This window comes from Cucumis sativus, chromosome 3 (genome assembly GCF_000004075.3).
Source record: "Cucumis sativus cultivar 9930 chromosome 3, Cucumber_9930_V3, whole genome shotgun sequence".
Lineage (NCBI taxonomy): Eukaryota > Viridiplantae > Streptophyta > Magnoliopsida > Cucurbitales > Cucurbitaceae > Cucumis > Cucumis sativus.
Genome location: NC_026657.2, coordinates 36,664,590 through 36,689,009, shown reverse-complemented (window position 1 = coordinate 36,689,009; position 24,420 = coordinate 36,664,590). Strand labels below are relative to the sequence as shown.

The 24,420-nt window shown below is 29.7% G+C and overlaps 3 protein-coding genes and 1 non-coding gene across 4 annotated transcripts; 3 read left to right on the top strand and 1 right to left on the bottom strand.

Annotated features, from left to right (window-relative positions):
* The first annotated feature begins 5,566 nt into the window (after window positions 1–5,566).
* LOC101211531 (probable galacturonosyltransferase-like 1) lies at window positions 5,567–6,896 on the top strand. The gene has a single exon (XM_004147768.3). It carries the CDS (start codon window positions 5,681–5,683, stop codon window positions 6,707–6,709), a length of 1,029 nt encoding a protein of 342 aa, XP_004147816.1. The 5' UTR covers window positions 5,567–5,680; the 3' UTR covers window positions 6,710–6,896.
* Window positions 6,897–17,655: 10,759 nt separating this feature from the next.
* On the top strand, window positions 17,656–20,986 carry LOC101211773 (putative pentatricopeptide repeat-containing protein At1g19290). The gene has a single exon (XM_011654100.2). The coding sequence runs from the start codon at window positions 18,058–18,060 to the stop codon at window positions 20,794–20,796; it is 2,739 nt and encodes a 912-aa protein (XP_011652402.1). The 5' UTR covers window positions 17,656–18,057; the 3' UTR covers window positions 20,797–20,986.
* Window positions 20,987–22,161: 1,175 nt separating this feature from the next.
* LOC101212011 (probable calcium-binding protein CML41) lies at window positions 22,162–22,791 on the top strand. Its single transcript, XM_004147770.3, has one exon. It carries the CDS (start codon window positions 22,213–22,215, stop codon window positions 22,753–22,755), a length of 543 nt encoding a protein of 180 aa, XP_004147818.1. The 5' UTR covers window positions 22,162–22,212; the 3' UTR covers window positions 22,756–22,791.
* A 1,313-nt stretch (window positions 22,792–24,104) lies between these two features.
* On the bottom strand, window positions 24,105–24,178 carry TRNAT-AGU. Its single transcript has one exon. It is a non-coding gene; the product is annotated as a tRNA-Thr (tRNA).
* Between the last annotated feature and the right edge of the window lie 242 nt (window positions 24,179–24,420).

The following is a 24,420-nucleotide window of genomic DNA, read 5'->3' as shown; positions in this document are numbered from 1 at the left end:
GTACACCTTAGAACCATACAATTCCCAACATCACATAATGTAATGAGAGACACAATGATCAGAATCCTTAGTTTTGCACTAATGAGTTCGATCTGGTTGACATTTAGCCCATGAACACACGACTCTGCCTCTCGAGAATACAAACAACAATGACATACCTATAGTTATTCGAAAGTCATCCAGGTCAACTTGTCCTCCTTCATACCTTAAAGATTTCCATTGCAACACAATAAACCATAAACACATGCACAACTCTTTATTTTGTTGGAAAGTATCTTTTCTTTGAAGCATATTCACCAAGTCACAACATTTTTTGTTTAATGTTGCATCTGTTTATAAACCAACCATCTATCACCAAGCTGTCAAGTTCTAAAATTGGAGAGGTGCTAGGGTTGAGGAAATTGATGCAATGGAAAGAAACAACACATGGACAGTAACCTCTTTGTCGAAAAGTCATCACAGTAGAAAATAAATGGGTCTACAAAGTAAACTATCACCCCAATTGAAATGTTGATTGCTATAAGGCGAGACTCGTTGCAAAAGGGTACAACCAACAAGGAGGCATTGACTTTTTTGATACATTCTCACCTGTTGCCAAAATAGTTACACTAAAGGTACTTCTAACCTTAGTGATTTCTTTTAATTGGCAACTTGCTCAAATGGATTTAAACAATGCATTTCTCAATGGAGATCTATTTGAAAAAGTATACATGTCCTTACTCATGGAATATAAAACATCAATTGTACCAACTAATGGTGAAAAACTTGTTTGCCGATTGAACAATTCCATCTATTACCTCAAACAAGCATCCAAACAATGGTTTGTAAAATTCTCTTAAGCATTATCAGCCCATGGATTCATCCAATCCAAATCATACTACTCTCTCTTCACCCGTGTAAATGATACAAAATTTGTGGCATTACTAATTTATGTAGATGACATACTTCTAACCAGTCCATTTTCTGAAGAAATTAATGTCGTTAATGAGATTCTTAGGAGCCATTTTAAGCTCAAAAGACTATGGATAAGCAAAATACTTCTTAGGACTAGAACTATCTCATTGTAAACAAGGCTTGCTCCTTTCACAATGCAAGTACTCACTATAGATCCTGGAAGACACTAGTTATCTAGATATCAAGCCTATTTCGTTGCCCATGGATTCGAACATTAAACTGTCAAAGGACAAAGGAACAACATTGATAGATGAAGAAGCAACTAACTATTGACGGTCGATTGATCTGCTCTTGTATTTACAAATTTCACGATCCATACTTGTGCTTTGCTATACATCGCCTTAGCCAATTTCTATAAAAACCAACTAATGATCACTTAAATGTCACACATCATCTTCTTAAAGTACTTGAAGAAGTCACAAGGACAAGGCGTTTTAATCAAACCAGCCAATGAATTCCACCTTAAAGCTTATGATGATGCAAATTGGGAAGCTTGCCTCAACACCAGAAGATCTACTTTAGATTTTTGCATTTTCTTGGGAGATTCCCTCATATCATGAAGTCGAAAAGGTTGAAAACCGTCTCAAGATCTTTTGCAAAAGCTGAGTATAGAGCTTTAGCCACAGTAACCAATGAGTTAACGTGGATTTCTTAACTTTTAAAAGACTTGAATATCATTTCATTGATGCAACTGTTGTGTTCTTTGATAATCAAGCTCAAATTGATAGAGCCTGTAACCCAACATTTCATGAACAAACCAAACACACATAAATTAATTGCCACTTTGTAAGAGGCAAAATAGTTGATGACTTCCTTAAAGTACTGCCTATTCGCTCAAATTTGCTGACATGTTCACAAAGGTCTTACATTCAAACACTTTGACAAAACTCTTAGCCAAGTTGCATGTCGATGCTTACGGACGAATAAGGTGTTCATTTAAGAGATGTATGAACTCAAATTGGTACTCATTAGAGGGTGTGTGGAGCGACATCTATTGACCATCAAAGTATCCCCCTCCTATACAAAATGGTTATATCATGGAGATCTAGTGAACTTATGTAGAGGCATTGAAAGGTTAGACGAAGGAACCAGTAGTAACCCTTTTGATGAAGAAACTAATAGTAACCATTTTTATGAAGAAACTAGTAATTACCCTTTTGATGAAGAAGATGAAATTTTTGATATGCTTAACGATTTACAAGCTCCAATTGAAAACGAACGGGAAGTAGAAGCTTCGATTGGTGTAGATATAGAAGAAGAAACATCAAACATATTTCATGACTTATTGAATGAAGCTCGTAGTGAGTTACAATTTGGTTGTCCCGAATACTTTTGGTTAAGATGATGCACATAAAGGTTTTAAACGGTTGGAGTAACAAGTCATTTGACATGATGTTAGACTTAATAAAGAGTGGTTCCAATATGTGGTACCAACGTTCCTAGTTCATTCTACGAAGCTAAACGAAAATTGTATGACTTGGGGCTAGGATATGAAACTATTCATGCATGTAAGTAAGTTGTGTCCTGCATTGGAAAGAGTTTAAGGATTTGGAGCTTTTTCCAACTTATTTAATTTTTAAGACCTTTAATATTGATTTTAAAAAATGATTAGTTTAATGGGCTTTTTCATTTCGTTACACAAACTATAAATATTTTAACTAATAAATAAAAAAAAATTAGAGCTAGTCTTAAAGAAAAGAAAGAGAAATAAAACAACATTATTTATGTAATTTGCTTCAAAAACCAAATTATTAATATAATTTAACCTTTAAATCTACCCATTTTCTCCAATTTTATTTTAAAACAACCCTAATTATCCAAATCACCCAAATTTTTGCTCCAATGTTCAATTCTACCGTAGTAATGGTGGATACCACTTCTACCCTATTAATAGGTTAAGGCATATATGTGTAAGACATGCCTAATTTATTATTTTGCTAGCCTCAACTTTGACCTTGTTATTATGGCATGTCAATTATTGGTTGTAAATATAAAACTTAAAATGGTATGAGATTCAACTATATATATATATATATATATATAAGTGAAATATTTAATTTCATATTGCAACCTAGTGAAATAAAAAAGAAAAAGAAATGAACTTTGTTTAGAAAGAAATACAAAAAGCAGTAAGAGGAAGAATAGAGAAAGGGAAAGATGAAAAACATTTGATTTTGAAGAAAGGAAAGAAAAAGGAAAGTGTATATAAAAAGGGAAGAAAAATGGGAAAAGTAGAGTAGTGGTTTGGAATGGAGCATAAGACTAAGAATTAGAATTAGGTACAAAATAGTACAATACAAGAAGTCATTAATGGAAGAAAACAAAAATAAGAAACCAAATTTGAAAGATGTTTGAAGTTTACAATAGTCTTACATAATTAGATATGAGAGACAAAATTAGGGACGTCCTAAGTCAATGGGCCTTGGTCTATTCACCAGCCTGTCCCTCCCCTTCATTCAACCTTCCGTCCCATATCCATTCCTCTCTTTTCTCTATACTATTTAAATTATGCTCCAATTATCACCTATTAATCATCCATATACTAAGTTTGAAGGTCTCTACCTAGTTTAACATTTTTTAAGTTTAAATTTTAAAAACTCTCATTTCAATTCTCTTAAACATTCATTGTACAATCTTATATTATTTATTTTAGTAGTTTGTTTAGCTTTTATTCATTGTTGTACCTTACCTTACTAAAATACATGCAACCATTTATGTATAAAGTACAAATCTTATATTTATTCATTCCTAACACAATTCTTACTTATTTTTAGTTTCAATGTTTTAAGTATTTTAGGTAAAGTAATTATGCAACTCGTCTTTTGGGTGATTTTCTTATGTTTGTAAGATCTCATTTGGTAAGTGATTCATTTTTCATTTTTATGTTTTCAAAAATACAAAAATAAATAAAACAATTAACATGTATTTAGTATATTATAAATGATACTTTCCAGTAAATTTAAACTTTAAATGCACTAATATTGATGTATGAGATTTTGTTTAATTTTAGTTTCATAGAACTCTATGATATATTATCATATATATGCAAGGGTTAAGATGTATCAACAATCTTCTCTAATCGGTCACATATTTAAAATCTTATCTCTTCGATTGTTATTTTAGTTTTATTTTTTTGTGACACAAGATTAAAAACACTCTCACAAAAACTAAACATAAATCCTACCTATATCAAATTATAAACTCGAATTGAGAATAGCAATATATTAAAAGATCAACTAGGTCGAGTTCATCAACTACCAAAATCAAAATGATTAAGATACAATAGGAAGTTATCCCATATATTCCAACAAATCTAAAAATATTCTGTAATCTAACACACCATGTGATGAGAAGCAATTGTTTTGATTTCAATATGATTCAAACAATAAATTAACCAATACATTTTATTTTTTCTTATGCACGTTGTTGTATGTTAATATCACGATAATATATTACAAAGTAAAGTAATTAGAAAATTTGAACATGTTAATTAGCAGTAATAAGGACATAATTAATGGTTGGTGTTAAGGAAAATATTGGGAAAGGCCAAATAAAACGTAGGCTCCAAGCATGCAGCGTTGTTTACTTTTCCCAGAAAATCATTTTCCGGGAAAATGATTTTTCAACATCATGAAAGAACTTTCTCACCCGAACAGCAAATTCTTTATTCAAACTTCAAAATGAATAATTAATATGATGATTTTTTAAAGCTTTTTTTTTTTTTTTTTTGTGTGTGTGTGTTTATAATATAATTTTATTTTTAAGCTTTTCATTTGGTTTTTGACCATTTACACAACAAGGCCAACCTCGTTAGTCTAAAATTTGAAATTAAAATTCAATGAAATAGTAATGAAAAGGAAAATTAATGAAATGTGCGTATTAAGAAAGAATATTTGTTTGGTCTTTAAGTTTAGTTTTCATTTTGATTTAGAGATGTCATAATATTATACATTTTAGTCATTAAATTTAATTTTATTCTAAATTTTAAAAGGTTGCAAAATTTACTATTGAAATTTGTGTTTTATTTGAATTTCATCTATATGTTTCAATACCTTTATATTTTAACCATAATTTTACATTAAATACTATCATTTAGTCATTGACATCAACGTTTATAAATTAGTTATAATTATATTGTAAAATTTGAAATTAAATATTAATAGTGATGTGAAACAGTAAAGTTTAATCCATTATAATTCTTTTAAATTAATTAACTCATACCTAAAAATTAGAAACTAAATGAGAATATTAAAAAAGATTAAAGTGTAAATCTGGAGATGTATAGAACAAATAAAAACAAATCTCAAATTTAAATAATAAAATTATACAATTTTAAAATGTAAAGATTAAACAGTAATGATAGGGATAAGTAAGAACTAAATTTGTAATGTTACACAATTTAATAATAGAACATAAAATTAAGACAAAAAAAAAATTGATTTTTACCAAAAAATATATATATATATCAGCTTTACATTGTTGACTTTGACTAAATCAGCCAATTATTCCCATACTGAAAAACAAATTGGAAAATATTATTACAATTTTAACAAATGAAATGAAAAAGAAATAAAATAATAGAGAAGCAGAAAAAAGCGTGTTGAAGCATCAAAGTCCGGTCTGAAGGTACAGCTACAGATCTCCTCTTTCACTCTCCATCTTCACTCTCATTTAAATCCCCATTTCCCATTCCCATTTCCTCCAATTTCTCCTTCCTCCCACCGCCATGCCCTCCCCCCTCCTCCTCCTTCTCCTTCTCCTTTCCGTCGCCGCTAATGCCGCAACTTTCAAGGAAGCCCCCCAGTTTTACAATTCCCCAGACTGCCCTTCTATCGCCGACGACCTCGAGGACCCAGATGAGAACGACCAACATCTCTGCTTCAATCGCGCCGTCCACGTGGCCATGACGTTGGACACAGCCTACCTACGTGGCTCCATGGCCGCCGTGCTTTCCGTTCTCCAACACTCTTCCTGTCCTCAAAACGTAATTTTCCACTTCGTCCATTCCGCATCCGCCAACTCGTCCTCTCTACGCGCCACCCTCTCTCACTCATTCCCTTACCTGAAATTCCAACTCTACCCTTTCGATGACGAAGCCGTCTCGCGATTGATCTCTACCTCAATCCGATCCGCGTTGGACTGTCCTTTGAACTACGCACGTAGCTACTTAGCCAACCTCCTTCCCACGTGCGTCGCCCGAGTTGTCTACCTTGACTCCGACCTGATCCTCGTCGACGACATTGCCAAACTCGCCGCTCACTCGCTCGGTGCCGACTCAGTCCTCGCCGCGCCAGAGTATTGCAACGCTAATTTCACTGCCTACTTTACCCCGTCGTTTTGGTCTAACCCGTCTTTGTCTTTAACGTTCGCGAACCGGAAGGCGTGTTACTTTAACACAGGGGTTATGGTGATCGATCTGGACCGGTGGCGAGCTGGGGATTACACGACCAAGATTGAGGAATGGATGGAATTGCAAAAGAGGATAAGAATCTACGAATTGGGATCTTTGCCGCCGTTTTTGTTGGTTTTCGGTGGGAGAATTGCTTCGGTGGAGCATCGGTGGAATCAGCACGGGCTAGGCGGCGATAATATCAGAGGACTGTGCAGAGATCTGCATCCGGGTCCGGTCAGTTTGTTGCATTGGAGTGGGAAAGGTAAACCGTGGGCTCGGTTAGACGCGAACCGGCCCTGCCCATTGGACGCACTTTGGGTTCCCTATGATTTGTTAGAGACCCCATTTTCGATTGATTCATGAACCTCGAGAAATTGATTGATTATCAGTGGGGTCTTTACAAGTTTATATTGAATTTTTTTTTTTCTCTTTTTGTAACAAAAGATAAATAATAAGATTTTTGTACATATATATAGAGAGAGACTGATTCAATTTATTTTTGCATGAAATTTGAATATGAATAAACAATATGTTTTGTTTCTGCTCATTATCCCAGTCTTGTTCATTCCTCCATTTGTTTTGGATTCAATTGAATAATGTTGAATATGAAATTTGAGTATTGTGCTCCTTCTTGTTCAAAACTGTAAAACTTTGTACTAATGAGAGTGAAAGAAAGAGAAGTCGTAACAACTAGCTAGGTTTAGGATTCCACTCGGACAATGAGCTAAATAACGATTCTTTAGGGAAGCTTGTTGATTCCAGCCATTTAGTTTTTTTAAAATCTAAAAAATATTTTGGCATACAAAATTTGGTTATAAGTTGAGATGTCAATCATCACCGGTAGAATCTCTATTTTTATGAATTACTCATTAAGTACATGTAAATACATTATATGTATCAATACGTGCTATATAGATCATTTCAATACCACATCTCCTTAAATACTAACTAAACATCAAAAATATCATTATGCCAATACAAGTTTCCTTCTATGGTTCTCAAATTATAAGTGGACTAGTCATTATCAATTTCTTGCACCTAACCCAATATTGTGTATGTAAATATTAAGGCTAACAAGAATAATGACAAAATAGGAGGTTAACTTTGGATAAATGACAAAAATATTTTTAAATTGACAAAATAACAAAACAGAAAATTTTGAAAAAAAATAGCTATAGCATTGTCTTAAATGCCCCTATCTAACTAAAAAAACTTGAATCATAATTACAATTCTAAAATTTAAATTCAAATTTAAATTTAATATATATTTTTTATGTATTATTTAATAAATTGTTTAAAATATAAAAAAAAAGTTGAAAAAAAGTTGTATTTATATTTATAAATGATTAAAATTTAAATTCAAATTGTTATTAAAAATATATATTATGTATTATTTAATAAATTGTTTAAAATATAAAAAAAGTTGAAAAATTGTATTTATATTTAGAAATGATTAAAATTAAAATTCAAATTGTTATTAAAAATATATATTATGTATTATTTAATAAAAGCTTTAAAATATAACAAAACTGAAAATCTTGTATATATATTTGTCATTATTATAGAGGATTGTTACAATCTTGTCCAGCAACAAAACAACGGATTTAGTTAAGATTTATCAAATTTGAATGTTGTTGGCAAAATACACCTCCTTCGTGTTATTTCCATTATTCAAATAAGTTGTATTTGAAATATATAGATTATCCTATGCCCAAGTGAATGATACTATATCTTGATGATAATTTTTTTACCTTTTTGTGTGTTTCCCAAATATGTCATCAGTCATACTTGACATAAACTATGTTTAGGAAATCATAATTCTATTGATTATTATAAAGTGGTTGGTTAAACAACTGTGATTATGATTCAATGACACTATTTAGAACATCGTTCTTATTGTTTTGGTTTTGTAACAAATCCTTCTTATTGTTAAGTTTTTTGGATTGGGAAAGTATATGATTATATGAGCAAATAAATATTAATATTTAAATATGTGATTATGATATAGAATAAATAGTTTATCACATTATTTAAAAGCATAAATTACAATGTAATTGTGTCAACAACATATGCTATACAACCTGTCAAACACCGTTGAACTAATTTCAAAAGAATAATATTGTCATGTAGTATTTACAAATACATTGTAACTCTATAGAATCAACGCAGTCAAACCTGGCCAAACTAAATTAAGCACATCAGAAACAACACCTATCACCCAAAGATAAGAGGGAGATGGCTCACAGTATAAGGAAAAGAAAATAACCGAATATAGACAATCTATTCATAAAGTTTAGAATGCATCTTAGTAACTAACATATGTACATAATCGTAATAGAGCACAGAGCGATGTTGAGGAAGAAATCAACATGTTGATAAGGTGAATTGACAAAAAAGTTATATATGATGAAATGAAGAAAAAAGAAGATCGGATAAAAATGGTCGTATAGTACTATATGTTTGGCATATGTTTGTTATAATGAATAACCAATAAATTTTAAGAATTGTGAATTTCAATTACATGGTATTTGTAACTCTGACTACATGAAATATGTTAATTATGTTGTCATCAATGAGATGTATATATTTTTGTTATGAACAAATTGGATATGTTTGTTATCATCAGTTATTTGTAACTTCTAAGAAGTGTGTATTTGAATTCTATAGATTTTATGGTTTGAGTACTTTATTAATGAGATAAGTAATGTGTATGTAAATTATACTGTATCTAACGTACTGAACTTTCTGATGTAAATTTTAATAACGATATTTTTTTAAATTCAAATTGTTATTAACAATACGTATTTTTGGTATTTAAATTCAAATTTTCTATAAATATTTTGGTATATAAATAATATGAAAAATTTGAATTTATGTTTGCAATTATTTTAGAGATATCAACTAATTAGCACGATTTGAAGAATGATAAAATTTTAAATTAAAATTATTATTAACAAAACGTATTTTGGAGGTATTTAAATTAAAAAAATTTATAAATATTTTGGAATATAAGTAATCCAAAAATATTGAATTTAAAATATGTCATTATTTTAAGGATATGATTTTTTAAACGAAATCAAATTGACAAATTTGAAGAATGTTATAAAATCTAACTTCAAATTGTTATTAGGAACAAAAAAAAAATGTATTATGTATTATTTGATAAATTATTAGGGGCATAGAAAAAAATTTGAATTCAAATAGTTATTAACATGTATATATTATGAATTATAGAAATAAAAAGTTATTAACACATACAATGAAACAAAAAATTTGGTATAAATTTTACGACCATAAATTTAAAGAATGTTAGAAGCAATTTTATCCAAATCGAAAATATTTTAGTTAAGATTTTTTATGGTCGTTTGCAAATACACTGTATTTGTGATATTATGGTCTGATCTCTGAACTAAATAAATACAACGTAAAAAAATGAATTGTCCTTTATAAAGTACTATAATCGGTAAAAATAAATTAATAATTTTTGTAGAGTAGAAGAATATTTGTTTTGTTTGGGAACAATAATGTAAGCTGAATTATAGTGGATGAATCTTCAAATACAATGGTGTAATAAATTTATAATGTTATAGAAAAAGAATAGACACGTGGGATGTATTTTTGTTTTGGAAATCTTATATTTAAAGACAAGATGAATGATATAATCAAAGGGGGTTCACTATTTATTATTATTAATTAATTACTTAGTTAATTTGTTTTTTTTTTTTACAAGAGTCAATATACTATTTATTTCACTATTTTACAAAAACAACAATAATAATAAAAATAGAGGTAGGGATAATTATTTTTCTTCACCATTCAATTTTGATAACTCAAATAAACTTTTTATGAATGCTTATCTGCCATTTCCTCTACCTCCCTTATTATATATTTTGTAAACTCAATTATTAATAATAACATATGAGAGTACAGAGAAGGAGCTCTACACTCTTATGTAAAATTGGAACCTTTTTTCAAAATCATTTTTAAAAAAGTTGTCTTACTTTTAGTTTGAAATATAAATTTGTAATGACTCTAAATTAAATGGTTGCACTTGAAAGGACGACATGATTCATGTAGGTTTTCAACAATTATATATATATATATTCTGAAAATTTTCAATAATTATATTTGATATGATATCTTCAAAATTATTGTTGAGAAGATTCTACAAAATTTTTAATTGGCACTCAATGTTAATGTATAGGTGTAGACTTGTAATGCATAGGTAATGAGAACAGATATTTAAGAAATAGGAAAAAAACAAAAACTTCTCTCAAAAGTTTAGCTCCATTTTTTTCAAAAAGTGTTTGATTTTAAGTTAATGTTACAAGATTTGTATTCTTTTTTCAATCTTAAAATTTAGGAACAGAAGTATAGTTACCTATGGTATGTTATTGTTTTTCATATTAATATTCTTGAGTCTTTTTGTTTTACGTAGTTACAATGAAACATGCAACCTAAGAATTGTGAATAATTTTTTTATAAATTTTGTTATCATATAAAGAGCATAAGATTGAGAAGAGATGGAATTTGAATTAAGGATGGTTGAAGGGAAGGAAAGGTTGAAAATATGGATATGATTAATATAATTAATAAGGGAGAATATAGAGGGGGTGTCGGTTGAAGATGATTAATAATTAAATGTGAAAATGACGAAAAGGGAAAAGTCAAAAAAGAATATTACCTGGTGGAGTGCATGCACCACCACAATGACTTCTCTACCTCTCTTTATTATATGAAACACCAATCATTTATCATTTTAATTATTTCCTCTTTTCCTTAATGAAAACCTAATTCCAAAAATGTTATTTAAACTACATATTCAAACCGACACTTTTCATCATTTTACCTTTTCCCTTTTACTTTCCTAATTTTACCGTTCCAAAATGCATCCTTTTACCAATCCTTTTTCTTCATTTTTAAATATATAAGATTTTTATCACTAATTTTGAGTTTTACTTTTTCTTTTCTCTATAAATTTCAAAATGCCACCTCTCTTTTCAGTTTTATTTTTTTTATCATCAACAAACTCACTTTTATCTATCCATCTTAGTTAAAATGCTTACTTTCAATTATTTTAATTAAAAATAACTCTTATACCTAAATTCAATAAGACTCATAACAAAGTCTAACGAGACACATATTATCGACGACGAGAATCTAGTGAAGCTTACTAGCTCATGTAAAAATTAGTGTATTAACAAAATACCTACTTTCAAACATTTTTTAAAGATAGAATCGAACGCTAATTATAATAATTTTTTTTAATGTATATTATGAACATGTAAAAAATAAATATATAAAGACACCGTTTAAATTAATAAAAAGATAAAAGAAACACATTTTCAAAACTTATTAGAAATACTTATTTCAAAAATTCAAATCTAAATATATAAAAAGGAAAAAGATTAAAATACATATTTTAAAACTTATTAGAAAATACAATATTTCGAAAAATCAATACTTTCGAAATCTAATTAAATATATATATATATATATATATATATATATATATATATATATATATATATTATGGATTAATTAATTATATAGTTATGATACAATAAGATTACTAATTAATTGAGAATATGAATTTCAGATATTCTATAAACTTAGAAGAAAATTTGTTGCAATTTCATCCGACAAATAAATCTCAAGTTTAGTTAGAATTTAACAAATTAATCATGTTTATAAAATATACCGTATTTTCCAAATCCGACCACCTTTCTCCTTGATCGATATATTAAAATACACTGTACTTTAAACTTACAAAATATTCTAGAATTAGGGTCAAAGTTAATCATAAATTTGTGTGTCCTCGATTCGCTAAAAATCTTATTTATTTATTTATTTATTTTCTTTTTTTGTCAATTTTTTTTGCTATATTTCCAATTCCTACATCCAAATTTGCCATTCCTACGCTATATCTAAATCGTTCGAGTCCAATCTCAAGCCCATGACAGAAATTTAAGCCCAAGCCCATGTAAGACCCAATGGAAATCTCTATAAATATAAACCTTACTTCATTTTGAGGAGAAGAAATAGGTAGAATTGATTAGGAAGTATTAAAGCTTTGGTGATTTGAAGATTAAAGTGTTTTAAGCTCTCAAAACTTTAAAGTTCTAATTAATCTTGATATTACGATGTTTTGAAAATTTGAAGACTTAGAAAGATTAAACATTTCTTGAATTCCATAATATTAAAGCTTAAATGAAACTTTAACTTTACAACCTTACTAAGATTGAATATTTGAATGGCTAAAACCTCCATGAATTTCAGAAGATTGAAGCTTAAATTGATTTTAAATTTACAATTTCCTAAAGATAGAAGCACTCAAATTCTCAGGACTAAAACTTTAAAACTCTTAGCTTGTAAAGATTGAGACTCTAAAGGTATGATCAAAGCTGGAAATATTAATTTGAAAAAGATAACTCTATTGAAGTTTTAAAGTTGATCCAATAAGCCAAAGAATGATCCAAAAGCTAAATACAAGATCGAAGACGATCAAGAAACTCAAAGGTTGATCATCCAAAAAGTTCCTTAAGCCCAAAAAGTAGTCAGTAAAAAAGATCAACAAATTTTAAAGATTAAAATTTATTTTTGAAAAGAAATGATTAAAGGATGATATATTAGAGATTCTACTCAGTAAATTAAAATTAATAAAAACACAAAGTTCAAATAAGACGAATTAATTTTTTTCAAAAATGTGAAGTGAATAAAGAGTGCAGTAAAGAAACACAAATCATGATCTATATAAAGAAAAGGTTAGTAAAGCTAGAGAATCCATGAAGAAAATTGAGTGGAGCTTGAGAACCCATAAAAAGCCAAATGGTGACTTTAGAGGATCTGTAGGAAGCTTAGACAGAATCTAGAGAGGACCCAATACCAAAAGTTCAATAGAATTCATATGATTCATGGAGAATCTAAGAGACCTTAAAATTAATATTAATGTTGATTGAAATTCATAAAACTCATCAAATTAATTTAATTACAGTTATTTTAAATTAGAGAAATCAACTATACTTAATGAGTTAGATGTAAGCATAGGGCCAAAACAGTAATTTTTAACCTAGTTGTACTCACAAGCAATTTGTGAAGGGTTATTGCACTTTTGATTATTTATATCTAATGAATACAAAAATATATCTACAATAAGAAAGAGGGCAATTGTCCTTTAATGGAATGACTAATAATTAATTAATGAAGATTAATTTAATTTAAAAGTTTAGTAAATTAATTTTATATAATTGGAGCTTCAATCTATAGGTCCATAAAGTCTCATTCTTAGTTTAATAAGTATAAATGAGAATTCAATTTATTTTGGTTTAAATTTAAATCGTTCAATTGATTAAAGCGAATAAATGGTTTATAATATAATTAATATAATATATTTAATACATTATAATATAAAATTTTGACGTGAGAAGTTAATATTTGAATATGATTCAAATAATAATAATATGAATAAAATTCAAATAATAATAATATGAATAAGATCCATAAATAAATTATAGGTTAAAATTAATATGGATTTGATTCATATTACAACTATAACACATATCAGATCTAAACCATTAGTTATATATAATATAAAGTTTATATTATATGAGATATAATATAGTTTAAATTTATATTATTTTAATAATATAATTTTAAATAGTAGAGAGAGGGAGTTATTCCATAATTTTCCCTCAATTTCTCTGTTCCAAAAAGGAAAAGAAATCTCACTAAACAAACTTCTTTCATCAAACCAAATCACGGGAGTCCAAAATTCTCGGATGATTTTTACTAGAATAACGAGAAAAACTTCATAGTGTTCTTGAGAGGTTCAAGAATTATCTGGAGATTCTACAAAAATGTTATTTTGTTTTTCTTTTTCCTTCTTAGAAGCGTGTTTAGGCTTTTCTTTTGTTTTCTTTGATTTTTTTTTTTTTTTTTTTTTTCAAATTGAATTTCATTTGCGTTCATATGCCTTAGCTATGGAAATTTGAACGAAATTTCATTCTTTCAGCAACATCAATGTCTGCCACATACCCGTCCTAAAAAATAGTTAATTTAAAACGAAAAAGGTAGTCACCACCTGCAAAAAAAAAAACTAGAGTTGAGTTTCGAAATTATTTGTGTATGAGAAAGATGTTAGCACCAGTAGAACTCGTTTAGAAAATGGTTGCCAAATCGTATATATTGAATTGAAAATATTCCTTAATTTCTTTTGAAAATAATGTGTCTTATTTTATCCATCATTACTCCATACTCCAATATTTGAAGGAATGAAATCATTCCATTAATTAGATTATATTGAAGCAAATCTTCTTATCTCAAGAAAGTGAAAAATTAGTACATTTTTTCAAAATCTTGTATGAGATGGTCTTTAAACAAAAGATTTTTTAAAACATTCATTAAATTCATTTTTTTGGATCAAATCTTAGACTTCTAAATATATCGATCACTTAGCTCAAGAATCTAGAAATAACGAACTCTCATCGACTTCTAGATTTCATCTTATGATTTCTTTTGGAAAGTGGTGTTAATTATTAAGAAAGATTGGTTAAGAAACCTTATAAAATCATATATTTAATTTTGAACTTTGAAAAAGGTAAAAATTATAATTTTAAAGCAAAAATTTATAAATTATTTTAAAAACAATTTAGGAAAAATATTTCAAAATCATTTGTAATTTAAACTAAAAGATTTTAAAAAAAACGGGGGAATTGTTATTCCTAACATAAAAAGGATGAAATTATTTATAAAATATTACAAAAAATATAAATGGGTAATGAAGATTTCGATGAATTTTGTTATATTTTGTAAATAGTTTCATTATTTTGTTACTTATAAAATGACCATTTTTAAAACTTGAAGATATTTTAATTAGATATCAAATAAGAATGAATGTACGATCAAAGTTAGATTGAATGACTCACATATACTCAATTCCAAGAATTGCAAAATTTTAAGAAAAATAGTTCCAATATGAGGTTTCAAATTCCATTAATCAAGAGTTTTCTTTTTGCAAATGGAAAGAGAAAGGTAGTTACCTTAACTTGTGAAATTAAAACAAATAGAAATACCGTACAAAAGTGATATATTAACTAAACCATGAGATGTTCAAAGTGTTGGCTTGATAGAAGCTTAATGTTTACCTATTGTTCAATACTCCAAATGGTCCTTCGTCTCTTGTATCATCAGAATGTGGCACATGAATTGAGGATGAACCGACCCTATCCATTCTTGTACATGAAGAATGAATGATTGGTTAATCTTTGATGTCTTAGATCTTGTAATTGGTTTGTGCGGAACATCATGATTCTTATCAAAATTTCTATCAGATGCAACTTTTAACTAAGTTTTTCTTTCGTTATAAAATTAGGTTGATTAGAAAAGAAGAGGAAAAAAAAAAAGTAAGAATACATAAATGGAAAACACTTTTTTTTGGAGGATAAGTTTTTCTAAAAAATGAAATGGAGGAGGCATGGAAAAAACAGTCATCAAATGTCACTATTTGTAAACAATTCAATACCTATTTAAAAGAAAAAATAAAACTAAATATGTGATTGATTATATAATGGATTATTTTCTATTAAATAAAAATGATATGTGATTGATTATGTTTTGATTTTTACCAAAATTGATTAAATTGATTTTCTCATCTCATAATTCAAAATTTAAAATTCTCTCCAAAAACCATTTTATTTCACATTTCATAAAGTAAAAAAAAAAAAAAAAAACATTTAAAGTTGAATAATAAAAACTTTCTTTAATTATCAATATCATTTTGTTTTATTTTTGACAAAATAACTTCAAATTAAAAATAATTATATGTAATCAAATTAAGTTACTAATAAATAGGTCACTACAATCATACTTAAAACATTAAGCATCAATAAAGTTGGTAAATCCCAAATATTTAGAACACAAAAATTAGGATTTGAGACTTGTTCGTTAATCATTGTCATTATGTTATACCTCTTATGAAAGTAGAACACACAATCATTTCTTAACTCATCTTGTATGTCTCGAGTACTAGACTTCAACAATCGCATTTCAACGTCAAAATCTGCACCAATGAAAACCTTTCCACGTTAGAAAAACTTAGAATCTCAAATAAATTTTGAATAGAAAAATGAATATCACTTATGGGAAAATAATTATTACACCACGAAACAATTATTTTAAAAAATTAAATAAAAGAAAAACAAAAATCAATGAAAAAATGAGTAAAATAGTAAATTTGTATTAGAGAGAAAAAAGTCTTTGTTGAAAAAATAATACAAAACTTTAAAATAATAGGTAAAAGTTTATTCCCGTATAAAAATTTGATTATTTCAATATACTAGTTAGTAACCCGTGCACGTTAATTTTTTATTTTATTTAACTAAATAAAAATAGAGTAATTAATTACACAAATAGTATGAAGCTATATTTATTTACTCATTATTTTTGTAAACACATTTTTCAACTTCATTTCTTAAGAGATATTTTACTCAAGATTTGTTAACGAGTGTATAAAACGAATGAACTAAAAGATATATAAAAAATTTGGTAGTATGACTGTGAAACAATCGATTCAATCAAGCTTTAGATCAATTAGTAGGTTATATATATTTGTATCAATTACATATCGAATGTCTAAATGAATTAGAATTTTGGATATCGATATTGACTGATTATTATGTGAACATTTGTGCTAATTTTATATATTTCTAACATATTTCTTAAGTATAATTGTTCAATAAAATTTCCAAAAATTATAATTAGTTATTTTTTAAAATAAAAATATATTATTGAAATAATACAAATAGAGAAGACAATTTTTTTCATTTGATCATTCAATTACAAGATCTATGATATACTTAGCACATTTTACATTTTTACATCAAAAAAAATACTTAATTACAAAACAATAATAAAAAACGGAAAAATAGTTATTTAGCATGCCACTTTGTTATTTTTTTAAAAATGACGTTTTTGACCGTTCTCTCTTAGTCTCCCACTTTTACACTCTTCATCTTTGAATTCTCATTAATTTCTCTACATCCTTTTTGTGGGCGTTTTTGTAGGAACATTGGCTTACAAATCTCATTTAAACCGAAAGACTATTTATTAGTAATTAAATTTAAATTTAAAAATAAATAAAAAGAAAATTACAATAAAACTCAAATCAGAAACAAACAAATCTACTTAAATAATACAAAATTGAGAACAAAAAATTTCTTCTCATCTACATGAAATCCAAGTCACTAAACTAACTATAATCCCAAATAATAATAATAAAAAGAAAAACCAAGAAAACCCTAAACCCTAAAAAATCCCTCCTCACTCCTAAGTCGTCACAATCTTCTAATTTTACTTCATATTCTTGTTCTTCTCTCCCACTTCTTTCTCCTCCGCCATCCCTGATTCTTACGAAGCTCCATCGACCGTCGACACCGCCACCGCCACCGCTTCCAGATCAAGGTTGGTATCTTCCCCTTCTTCTTAATCGAATCAGTTTGGTTCGGTTCAAAAATGAAAACCGAGACAAACCGATTTCCCAATGTTCATACATATTAAAAATCCATCACTTCGACCGAACCGAGGATATGTTGCGCTCTTTGGAACTGGAGTAGAGCTGATGGCCGGTTATGTGGACATTTTTCGTGCTATGAGGCTGCAAATTCAACTTCTACGCCAACTTCCTTCTCTATTCATCTGCTTCCTCGCCTCCACTAATGCTCTGGTACTCTTCAACCCCCATTCATCGCTTATATTCTCATCTACTTCTTCGGAACTCGCTTCACGTATCTCGAACTCTTCAATGGAAGTTCAGAGACGAATTGAAGCTGAGCCAACCGGATTTGGTTGACCGCATTTCCCGTCTCCTAGTCCTTCGACGATTCGATGCTCTCGCCAATCTCTCATTCAGTTTCTCCAATGAACTGATGGATTTGGTGCTTCGGAATCTCAGATTAAACCCTGATGCTTCCTTAGAGTTCTTCAAATTGGCATCTAAACAACCGAAATTTAGGCCGGATGTTAGTTCCTATTGCAAGATTGTCCATATATTATCGAGGGCTCGAATGTACAAGGAGGTTAGGGTGTATTTGAATGAACTTGTGGTTCTATGCAAAAACAATTACATTGCATCTGCAGTGTGGGATGAGCTTGTAAGCGTTTATAGAGAATTTTCGTTTTCTCCTACTGTGTTTGATATGATTTTGAAGGTTTTTGCTGAGAAAGGAATGACAAAATTTGCACTGTGTGTGTTTGACAATATGGGTAAGTGTGGTCGTGTTCCAAGTTTGAGGTCCTGCAATAGTCTATTGAGTAATTTGGTCCAGAATGGAGAAGCATTCAAGGCTCTGCTTGTTTATGAACAAATGATTGCATTAGGCATTCTTCCCGATATTTTTAGTTATACAATAATGGTGAATGCTTATTGCAAGGAAGGGAGAGTGGATGAAGCCTTCAATTTTGTGAAAGAAATGGAGAGGTCATGTTGTGAGCCAAATGTAGTAACTTACAATAGCTTGATTGATGGTTATGTCAGTCTAGGAGATGTTTGTGGGGCAAAAAAGGTGTTAGCTTTGATGTCTGAAAAGGGCATTCCTGAAAATTCCAGAACTTATACTTTGTTGATAAAAGGTTATTGCAAGAGAGGTCAGATGGAGCAGGCTGAGAAGCTAATTGGGTGCATGATGGAGAAGAATTTGTTTGTCGACGAGCATGTTTATGGAGTGTTAATACATGCATATTGCACCGCTGGTAGAGTAGATGATGCTCTTAGAATAAGGGATGCAATGTTGAAAGTAGGCTTAAAAATGAATACTGTAATTTGCAACTCACTTATTAATGGGTATTGTAAGCTTGGTCATGTTAATAAAGCTGCGGAAGTGCTCGTTAGTATGAAAGATTGGAACTTGAAACCGGATTCTTATGGCTATAACACACTTCTTGATGGTTTTTGTAAACAAGAAGATTTCATTAAGGCTTTCAAACTTTGTGATGAGATGCATAACAAAGGAGTTAATTTTACTGTTGTGACTTATAATACCCTCCTTAAGAATTTGTTCCATGTTGGTCATGTTGAGCACGCCTTACATATTTGGAACTTGATGCATAAAAGAGGTGTGGCACCTAACGAGGTTACCTATTGTACACTTTTAGATGCATTTTTTAAAGTAGGTACTTTTGATAGAGCTATGATGATATGGAAGGATGCACTATCGAAGGGTTTTACGAAGAGCATAACTCTTTATAACACCATGATTTGTGGCTTTTGTAAGATGGAGAAATTAGTGCAAGCACAAGAGATTTTTCTTAAGATGAAGGAACTGGGTTTTCCACCTGATGAAATAACTTATCGAACTCTAATTGATGGATATTGTAAGGTTGGAAATTTGGTAGAAGCCTTAAAACTGAAGGACATGTCCGAGAGGGACGGAATAAGTTCTTCCACTGAAATGTACAATTCTCTTATTACTGGTGTTTTTAGATCTGAAGAATTACAGAAATTGAATGGTCTTCTAGCTGAGATGAAGAACCGAGAACTATCTCCCAATGTTGTAACTTATGGCTCCCTTATAGCTGGTTGGTGTGACAAAGGGATGATGGACAAAGCATATAATGCATACTTTAAGATGATCGACAAAGGGATTGCACCTAATATTATCATCGGCAGCAAAATTGTAAGTAGTCTGTATCGACATGGTAAGATTGATGAAGCGAATTTGATCCTTCATCAAATCGCAGATATTGATCCTATTGCAGCTCATGCACACTCTGTAGAATTGCCAAAGTCTGATTTGAGACATCTCGAAACTCAAAAAATTGTGGATTCTTTTGGCAAAAAGGCCATGAGCATCCCTATATCGAACAATATTGTGTATAATATTGCAATTACAGGACTATGCAAGTCTAAGAACATCGATGATGTCAGAAGGATTTTGTCAGATTTGTTACTTAAAGGCTTTTGTCCCGATAATTATACGTATTGTTCTCTTATTCATGCTTGCTCTGCTGTTGGTAAGGTGAATGAAGCCTTTTGTCTAAGAGATGACATGATAAATGCAGGTCTTGTTCCAAATATTGTCGTGTACAATGCTCTTATAAATGGTTTATGCAAGTCAGGGAATCTGGATAGAGCTCGGAGACTGTTCAATAAACTGGCCCGAAAGGGTTTATCACCCACCGTTGTTACGTATAACACTCTCATCGATGGATATTGCAAGGGTGGTAGAACAACCGAGGCTCTCGAACTTAAGGATAAAATGAGAGAAGAAGGCATTTGTCCCTCTTCTATTACGTATTCTACCTTGATTCATGGTCTTTACATGGAAGGAAAATCTGAACAATCCGTGGGGCTTTTGAATGAAATGATGAAGGCAGGGAAAGGCTCGAGTGTAATGGATCCACTTGTTGCTCGAGCTTACGTCAAGTGGAGAGACAAGCAGTCTGAATCAGCTCCCTGAAGAGAAGTCCAGTTCGTGGAGGTTGAGTAGAACATTGTGGTGTATGGGTTATGTTCCAACAACTTTTTCAAGATGTACACATAATGGAAAAGTAAGAAATCTTTCTAACCAACTTTAGCTCACTAACTTGAAGATAGTAGTATCTAAACAAAGACCACAATATTAATATTATTACTATTATTATTATTATTTTGCATTAATTCCTATTAATCAATTTAAAATAGGGGTTTTTGCAAAAATAGTAAAAATAAAATTACGATGATAGAGTTCATGTCATTATATTTTTCAAAATTGCAAAAAGTAGCAAATTTAAGAATCGATGACCGTATGATAGCCGTCAGATATTACAAATTACTTATCATTTGTCATATTCATAATATGCAAAAAAAAAAAAAAAAGATATTAGTTTTTTTCTAAATGTTTTTGTTGGATGCAATTTTTCCTTAAAATAACTATTAAATAGATAATTTAAAATTAATTTTAAATGTGACAAGTGCACTATATTTAGATTAACTTTTTAATAGTTTTCTTTTTAAGTAAATACTTATTTAAACATTTAGTCCATCAATCAAAACATTTAAAATTTGAAACTTACATGCTGGAACTAACTCAAATTTGAATGATAATAATTTAAAATTTTTGAAAATTAAAGATTAAGTTGAAATGATATTTAAAGTTTAAGGAATAAAAATGTAACAATTTAAAATACAAGGCATGGCGAAAACAAAGCAGTATAATTTGAATGGTTCTAAAAGTGATAAAATTGATATTGACTATAAATGATATAATTGATATTGACTATCATAAAATTATTTATAAATATATGATGGTATGTTATTTATTTAATGAATATCTTAGTTTTGTCAAATTAGATGGAGCTCTATATTTGAATGCACTCTATCGATCTCAAGTATCTCTTTAATCACAAATGAAAAAAGAACATATTCTTTTAAAGAAAAATAGATTATCGCACGTAAATTTATGACTTGACGAGTTTTACAAAAATGAGTGTAAATTGAAATGTATCAACTAGGTTATGTCATTTGTAAGGTTAAAAATGTATTTATTGTATTATTTTTAACAAACATTTTAATTTAATACAACCACTATTAGCTTTTACTTTTAAAAAGTAGTACATATCAAACAATTAACCTTTTTTTTTTCGTTATATAGTAACAAAACATTTCTCATCTAGAAATTAATTCGCAATAACTTCATAGTGATCCTTTTCCCCTTCCAAAACAACATAATTTCCAAGGAAATTTCCATGCAATTTCGAGTAGGGTCATTTGCAATTTCTTCAAAAGTTTTCCAAAAGACTTTTACACTTATTCATATATATATATATAATATCCCTTTCTACACAATATTTATATCACCATTCATACTTCCTTCCAAACCACCAAATTTTCCTAAATGGCCATTTCATCCATTGCCGTAATTCCCTTCAAATGGTTTACCAAAACCAATTTCAAGCTCAACTTCCCTCTCCTTCACTCCAAACACAAACCAACTTCCTCTAAACCTTCTACGTCGGGGCCAGGGCCGCGGCCACTTGCCGAGGTCGCTTTTCGCCATCTCGACGTTGATGGAGATGGAAAAATCTCTTGCAACGAGCTACAATCCTACTTCGCATCGATAGGGGAGTACATGACATGGAATGATGCTCGGAGTGTGATTGGAGATTTTGATAGAGACGGTGACGAGTTACTAGAGCTTGGAGATTTTGAGCGAATGGTAAAGGGAGAGGAGGAGGAAGAGGAGGATTTGAAAAGGGCTTTTGAGATGTTTGAAGGTGAGAAGGGATGTGGATTCATTGAGGCAACAGGATTGCAAAAGATGTTTGGGAGGCTTGGATACGTTAAATCAAAAGAAGAGTGCATGGCTATGATCAAAGTGTTTGATGTTGATGGCGATGGTGTAATTGATTATCATGAATTTCTGAGAATGATGACTTGACTATCTAATTTAACCTTCCAATAAGTTGTCCTTTCATTTTCCCTTTTGTTTTTGGGTGAATATATGTTAATGAAAACTGGGATCGTAAATTTATAACGAAAAACCAAAAGACAAACACGTTGTGCCTTGTTCTAACTTAATAAAAAAGAATAGCGCGGGGTAGAAACTCTCATATAATTAAATCAAAATTTTGTAACTAAGGAAGGGGAGTTATAATAAAAGGTTAAATTAGGTGTTAGCATATTTTTTTTTCTTTTTATTAAGATATTTCAAATGATGATGAAAATCAAAGAAAAGACGTTATGCTTGAAGGGAGCTGATTAAGCTTTCAGGACTTTTAATAAATTCTAATATGATATGAGCATTAGAATTCAAGAGGTTAGAACAGTATTTGATGGAGCAGTGATTTGTTAGTTAATTTAATTAGTTCACCTCTACTGTGTTGCTACAAATGTTATAATTTTATTTTATTATTGTTAATTTGGAGAGGGTGGGAAGTTGGGTTTAATTGATTTGAAACATTTAATTAATTTGAAGTGTTGAAAAACTAACAAAGAAAGGGACGAAAGGCGACTTAGACTTGAGATTGAGTTTTATATGTGTGTGTGTTTTGACAATGTGTAGCCAACGTGGGATGACTACCAATCTCCCTATCTTTTAACAAACATTTTAATCTCTTGTATATAGTCTACCTTGTTATTCATACTCATAAAATAGCTTGGTTGCACTTTATAATTACTTAGCACTTTCTACTTTTGAACTCTAAATAGATCTATTATTGAAAATTCCTATTTAATTTAAGTTTGTGTTGTGAAGATTTTTTTGCTACGCTAGGACTTTCATCCCTACGAAAATCACAAAGGGGAGCACACATCCTCAAAAGAAAAATATAAATGTCTTAGGATTCGTGTGTCTACTAATTGAGTTGTTGAAATATATACCAATTAGGATATATAAATGAAATGAGGTCGAGTTGACATCTTGGAACCAACTCGAGCACTTGAAACGACCCTAACACATTATCGAAAGAGTGTTTGTGTCTGAAAGGTTAATTTCTAATAACTTTGTGGTGGACTGTGAATGCATTCAATATATTTGGTTATGAGAAAATGACAATTGAAATGTATGGTCAAACTTAAACTCAATATGAACCAACATGGCATGCTTGGAGGTAGAATATATCAATCGAGATAAGGGGATCCTCTTTCGCCTTATTTATTCATAAGCTGGATTATATCTTATCATCTTTTCTTTACGAAAAATAACTTGTTATTTTGTAATACCAATGTTTAAGAGAGATTGGAAATCAAAATTATTCTTATATTATTAGAGCACGGTTATATCAATAGTGCTCTCGTTGAGAGTTGAACTCAAGACCTCCCGCTTACTAAACGGGTGCTCTAACCAACTGAGCTACAAGAGCTTGATAAAATAAATTATAAAAAATAAAGGGATGAAGATTTGAACCCAAGACCTCATGTCCATAGGTTCATAAAGGTACCAATTGAGCTAAGAAAAAAGAGAAAAAGAGAGATTGAAAATCAAGATATATTATTACATCTTATGAGGCGATGTCAAGTCATTGTACAAATTTCTCTAAATCTTCTATTTAGCCTGAATGTGAACGAGGGAATGCATGATACTTATGGGAGATGACTAAGCAAT

Bases quoted from the DNA above. Each gene is read 5' to 3' on its own strand.
- LOC101211531 (XM_004147768.3), top strand. From the start codon at position 5,681: ATGCCCTCCCCCCTCCTCCTCCTTCTCCTTCTCCTTTCCGTCGCCGCT.
- LOC101211773 (XM_011654100.2), top strand. From the start codon at position 18,058: ATGCTCTGGTACTCTTCAACCCCCATTCATCGCTTATATTCTCATCTA.
- LOC101212011 (XM_004147770.3), top strand. From the start codon at position 22,213: ATGGCCATTTCATCCATTGCCGTAATTCCCTTCAAATGGTTTACCAAA.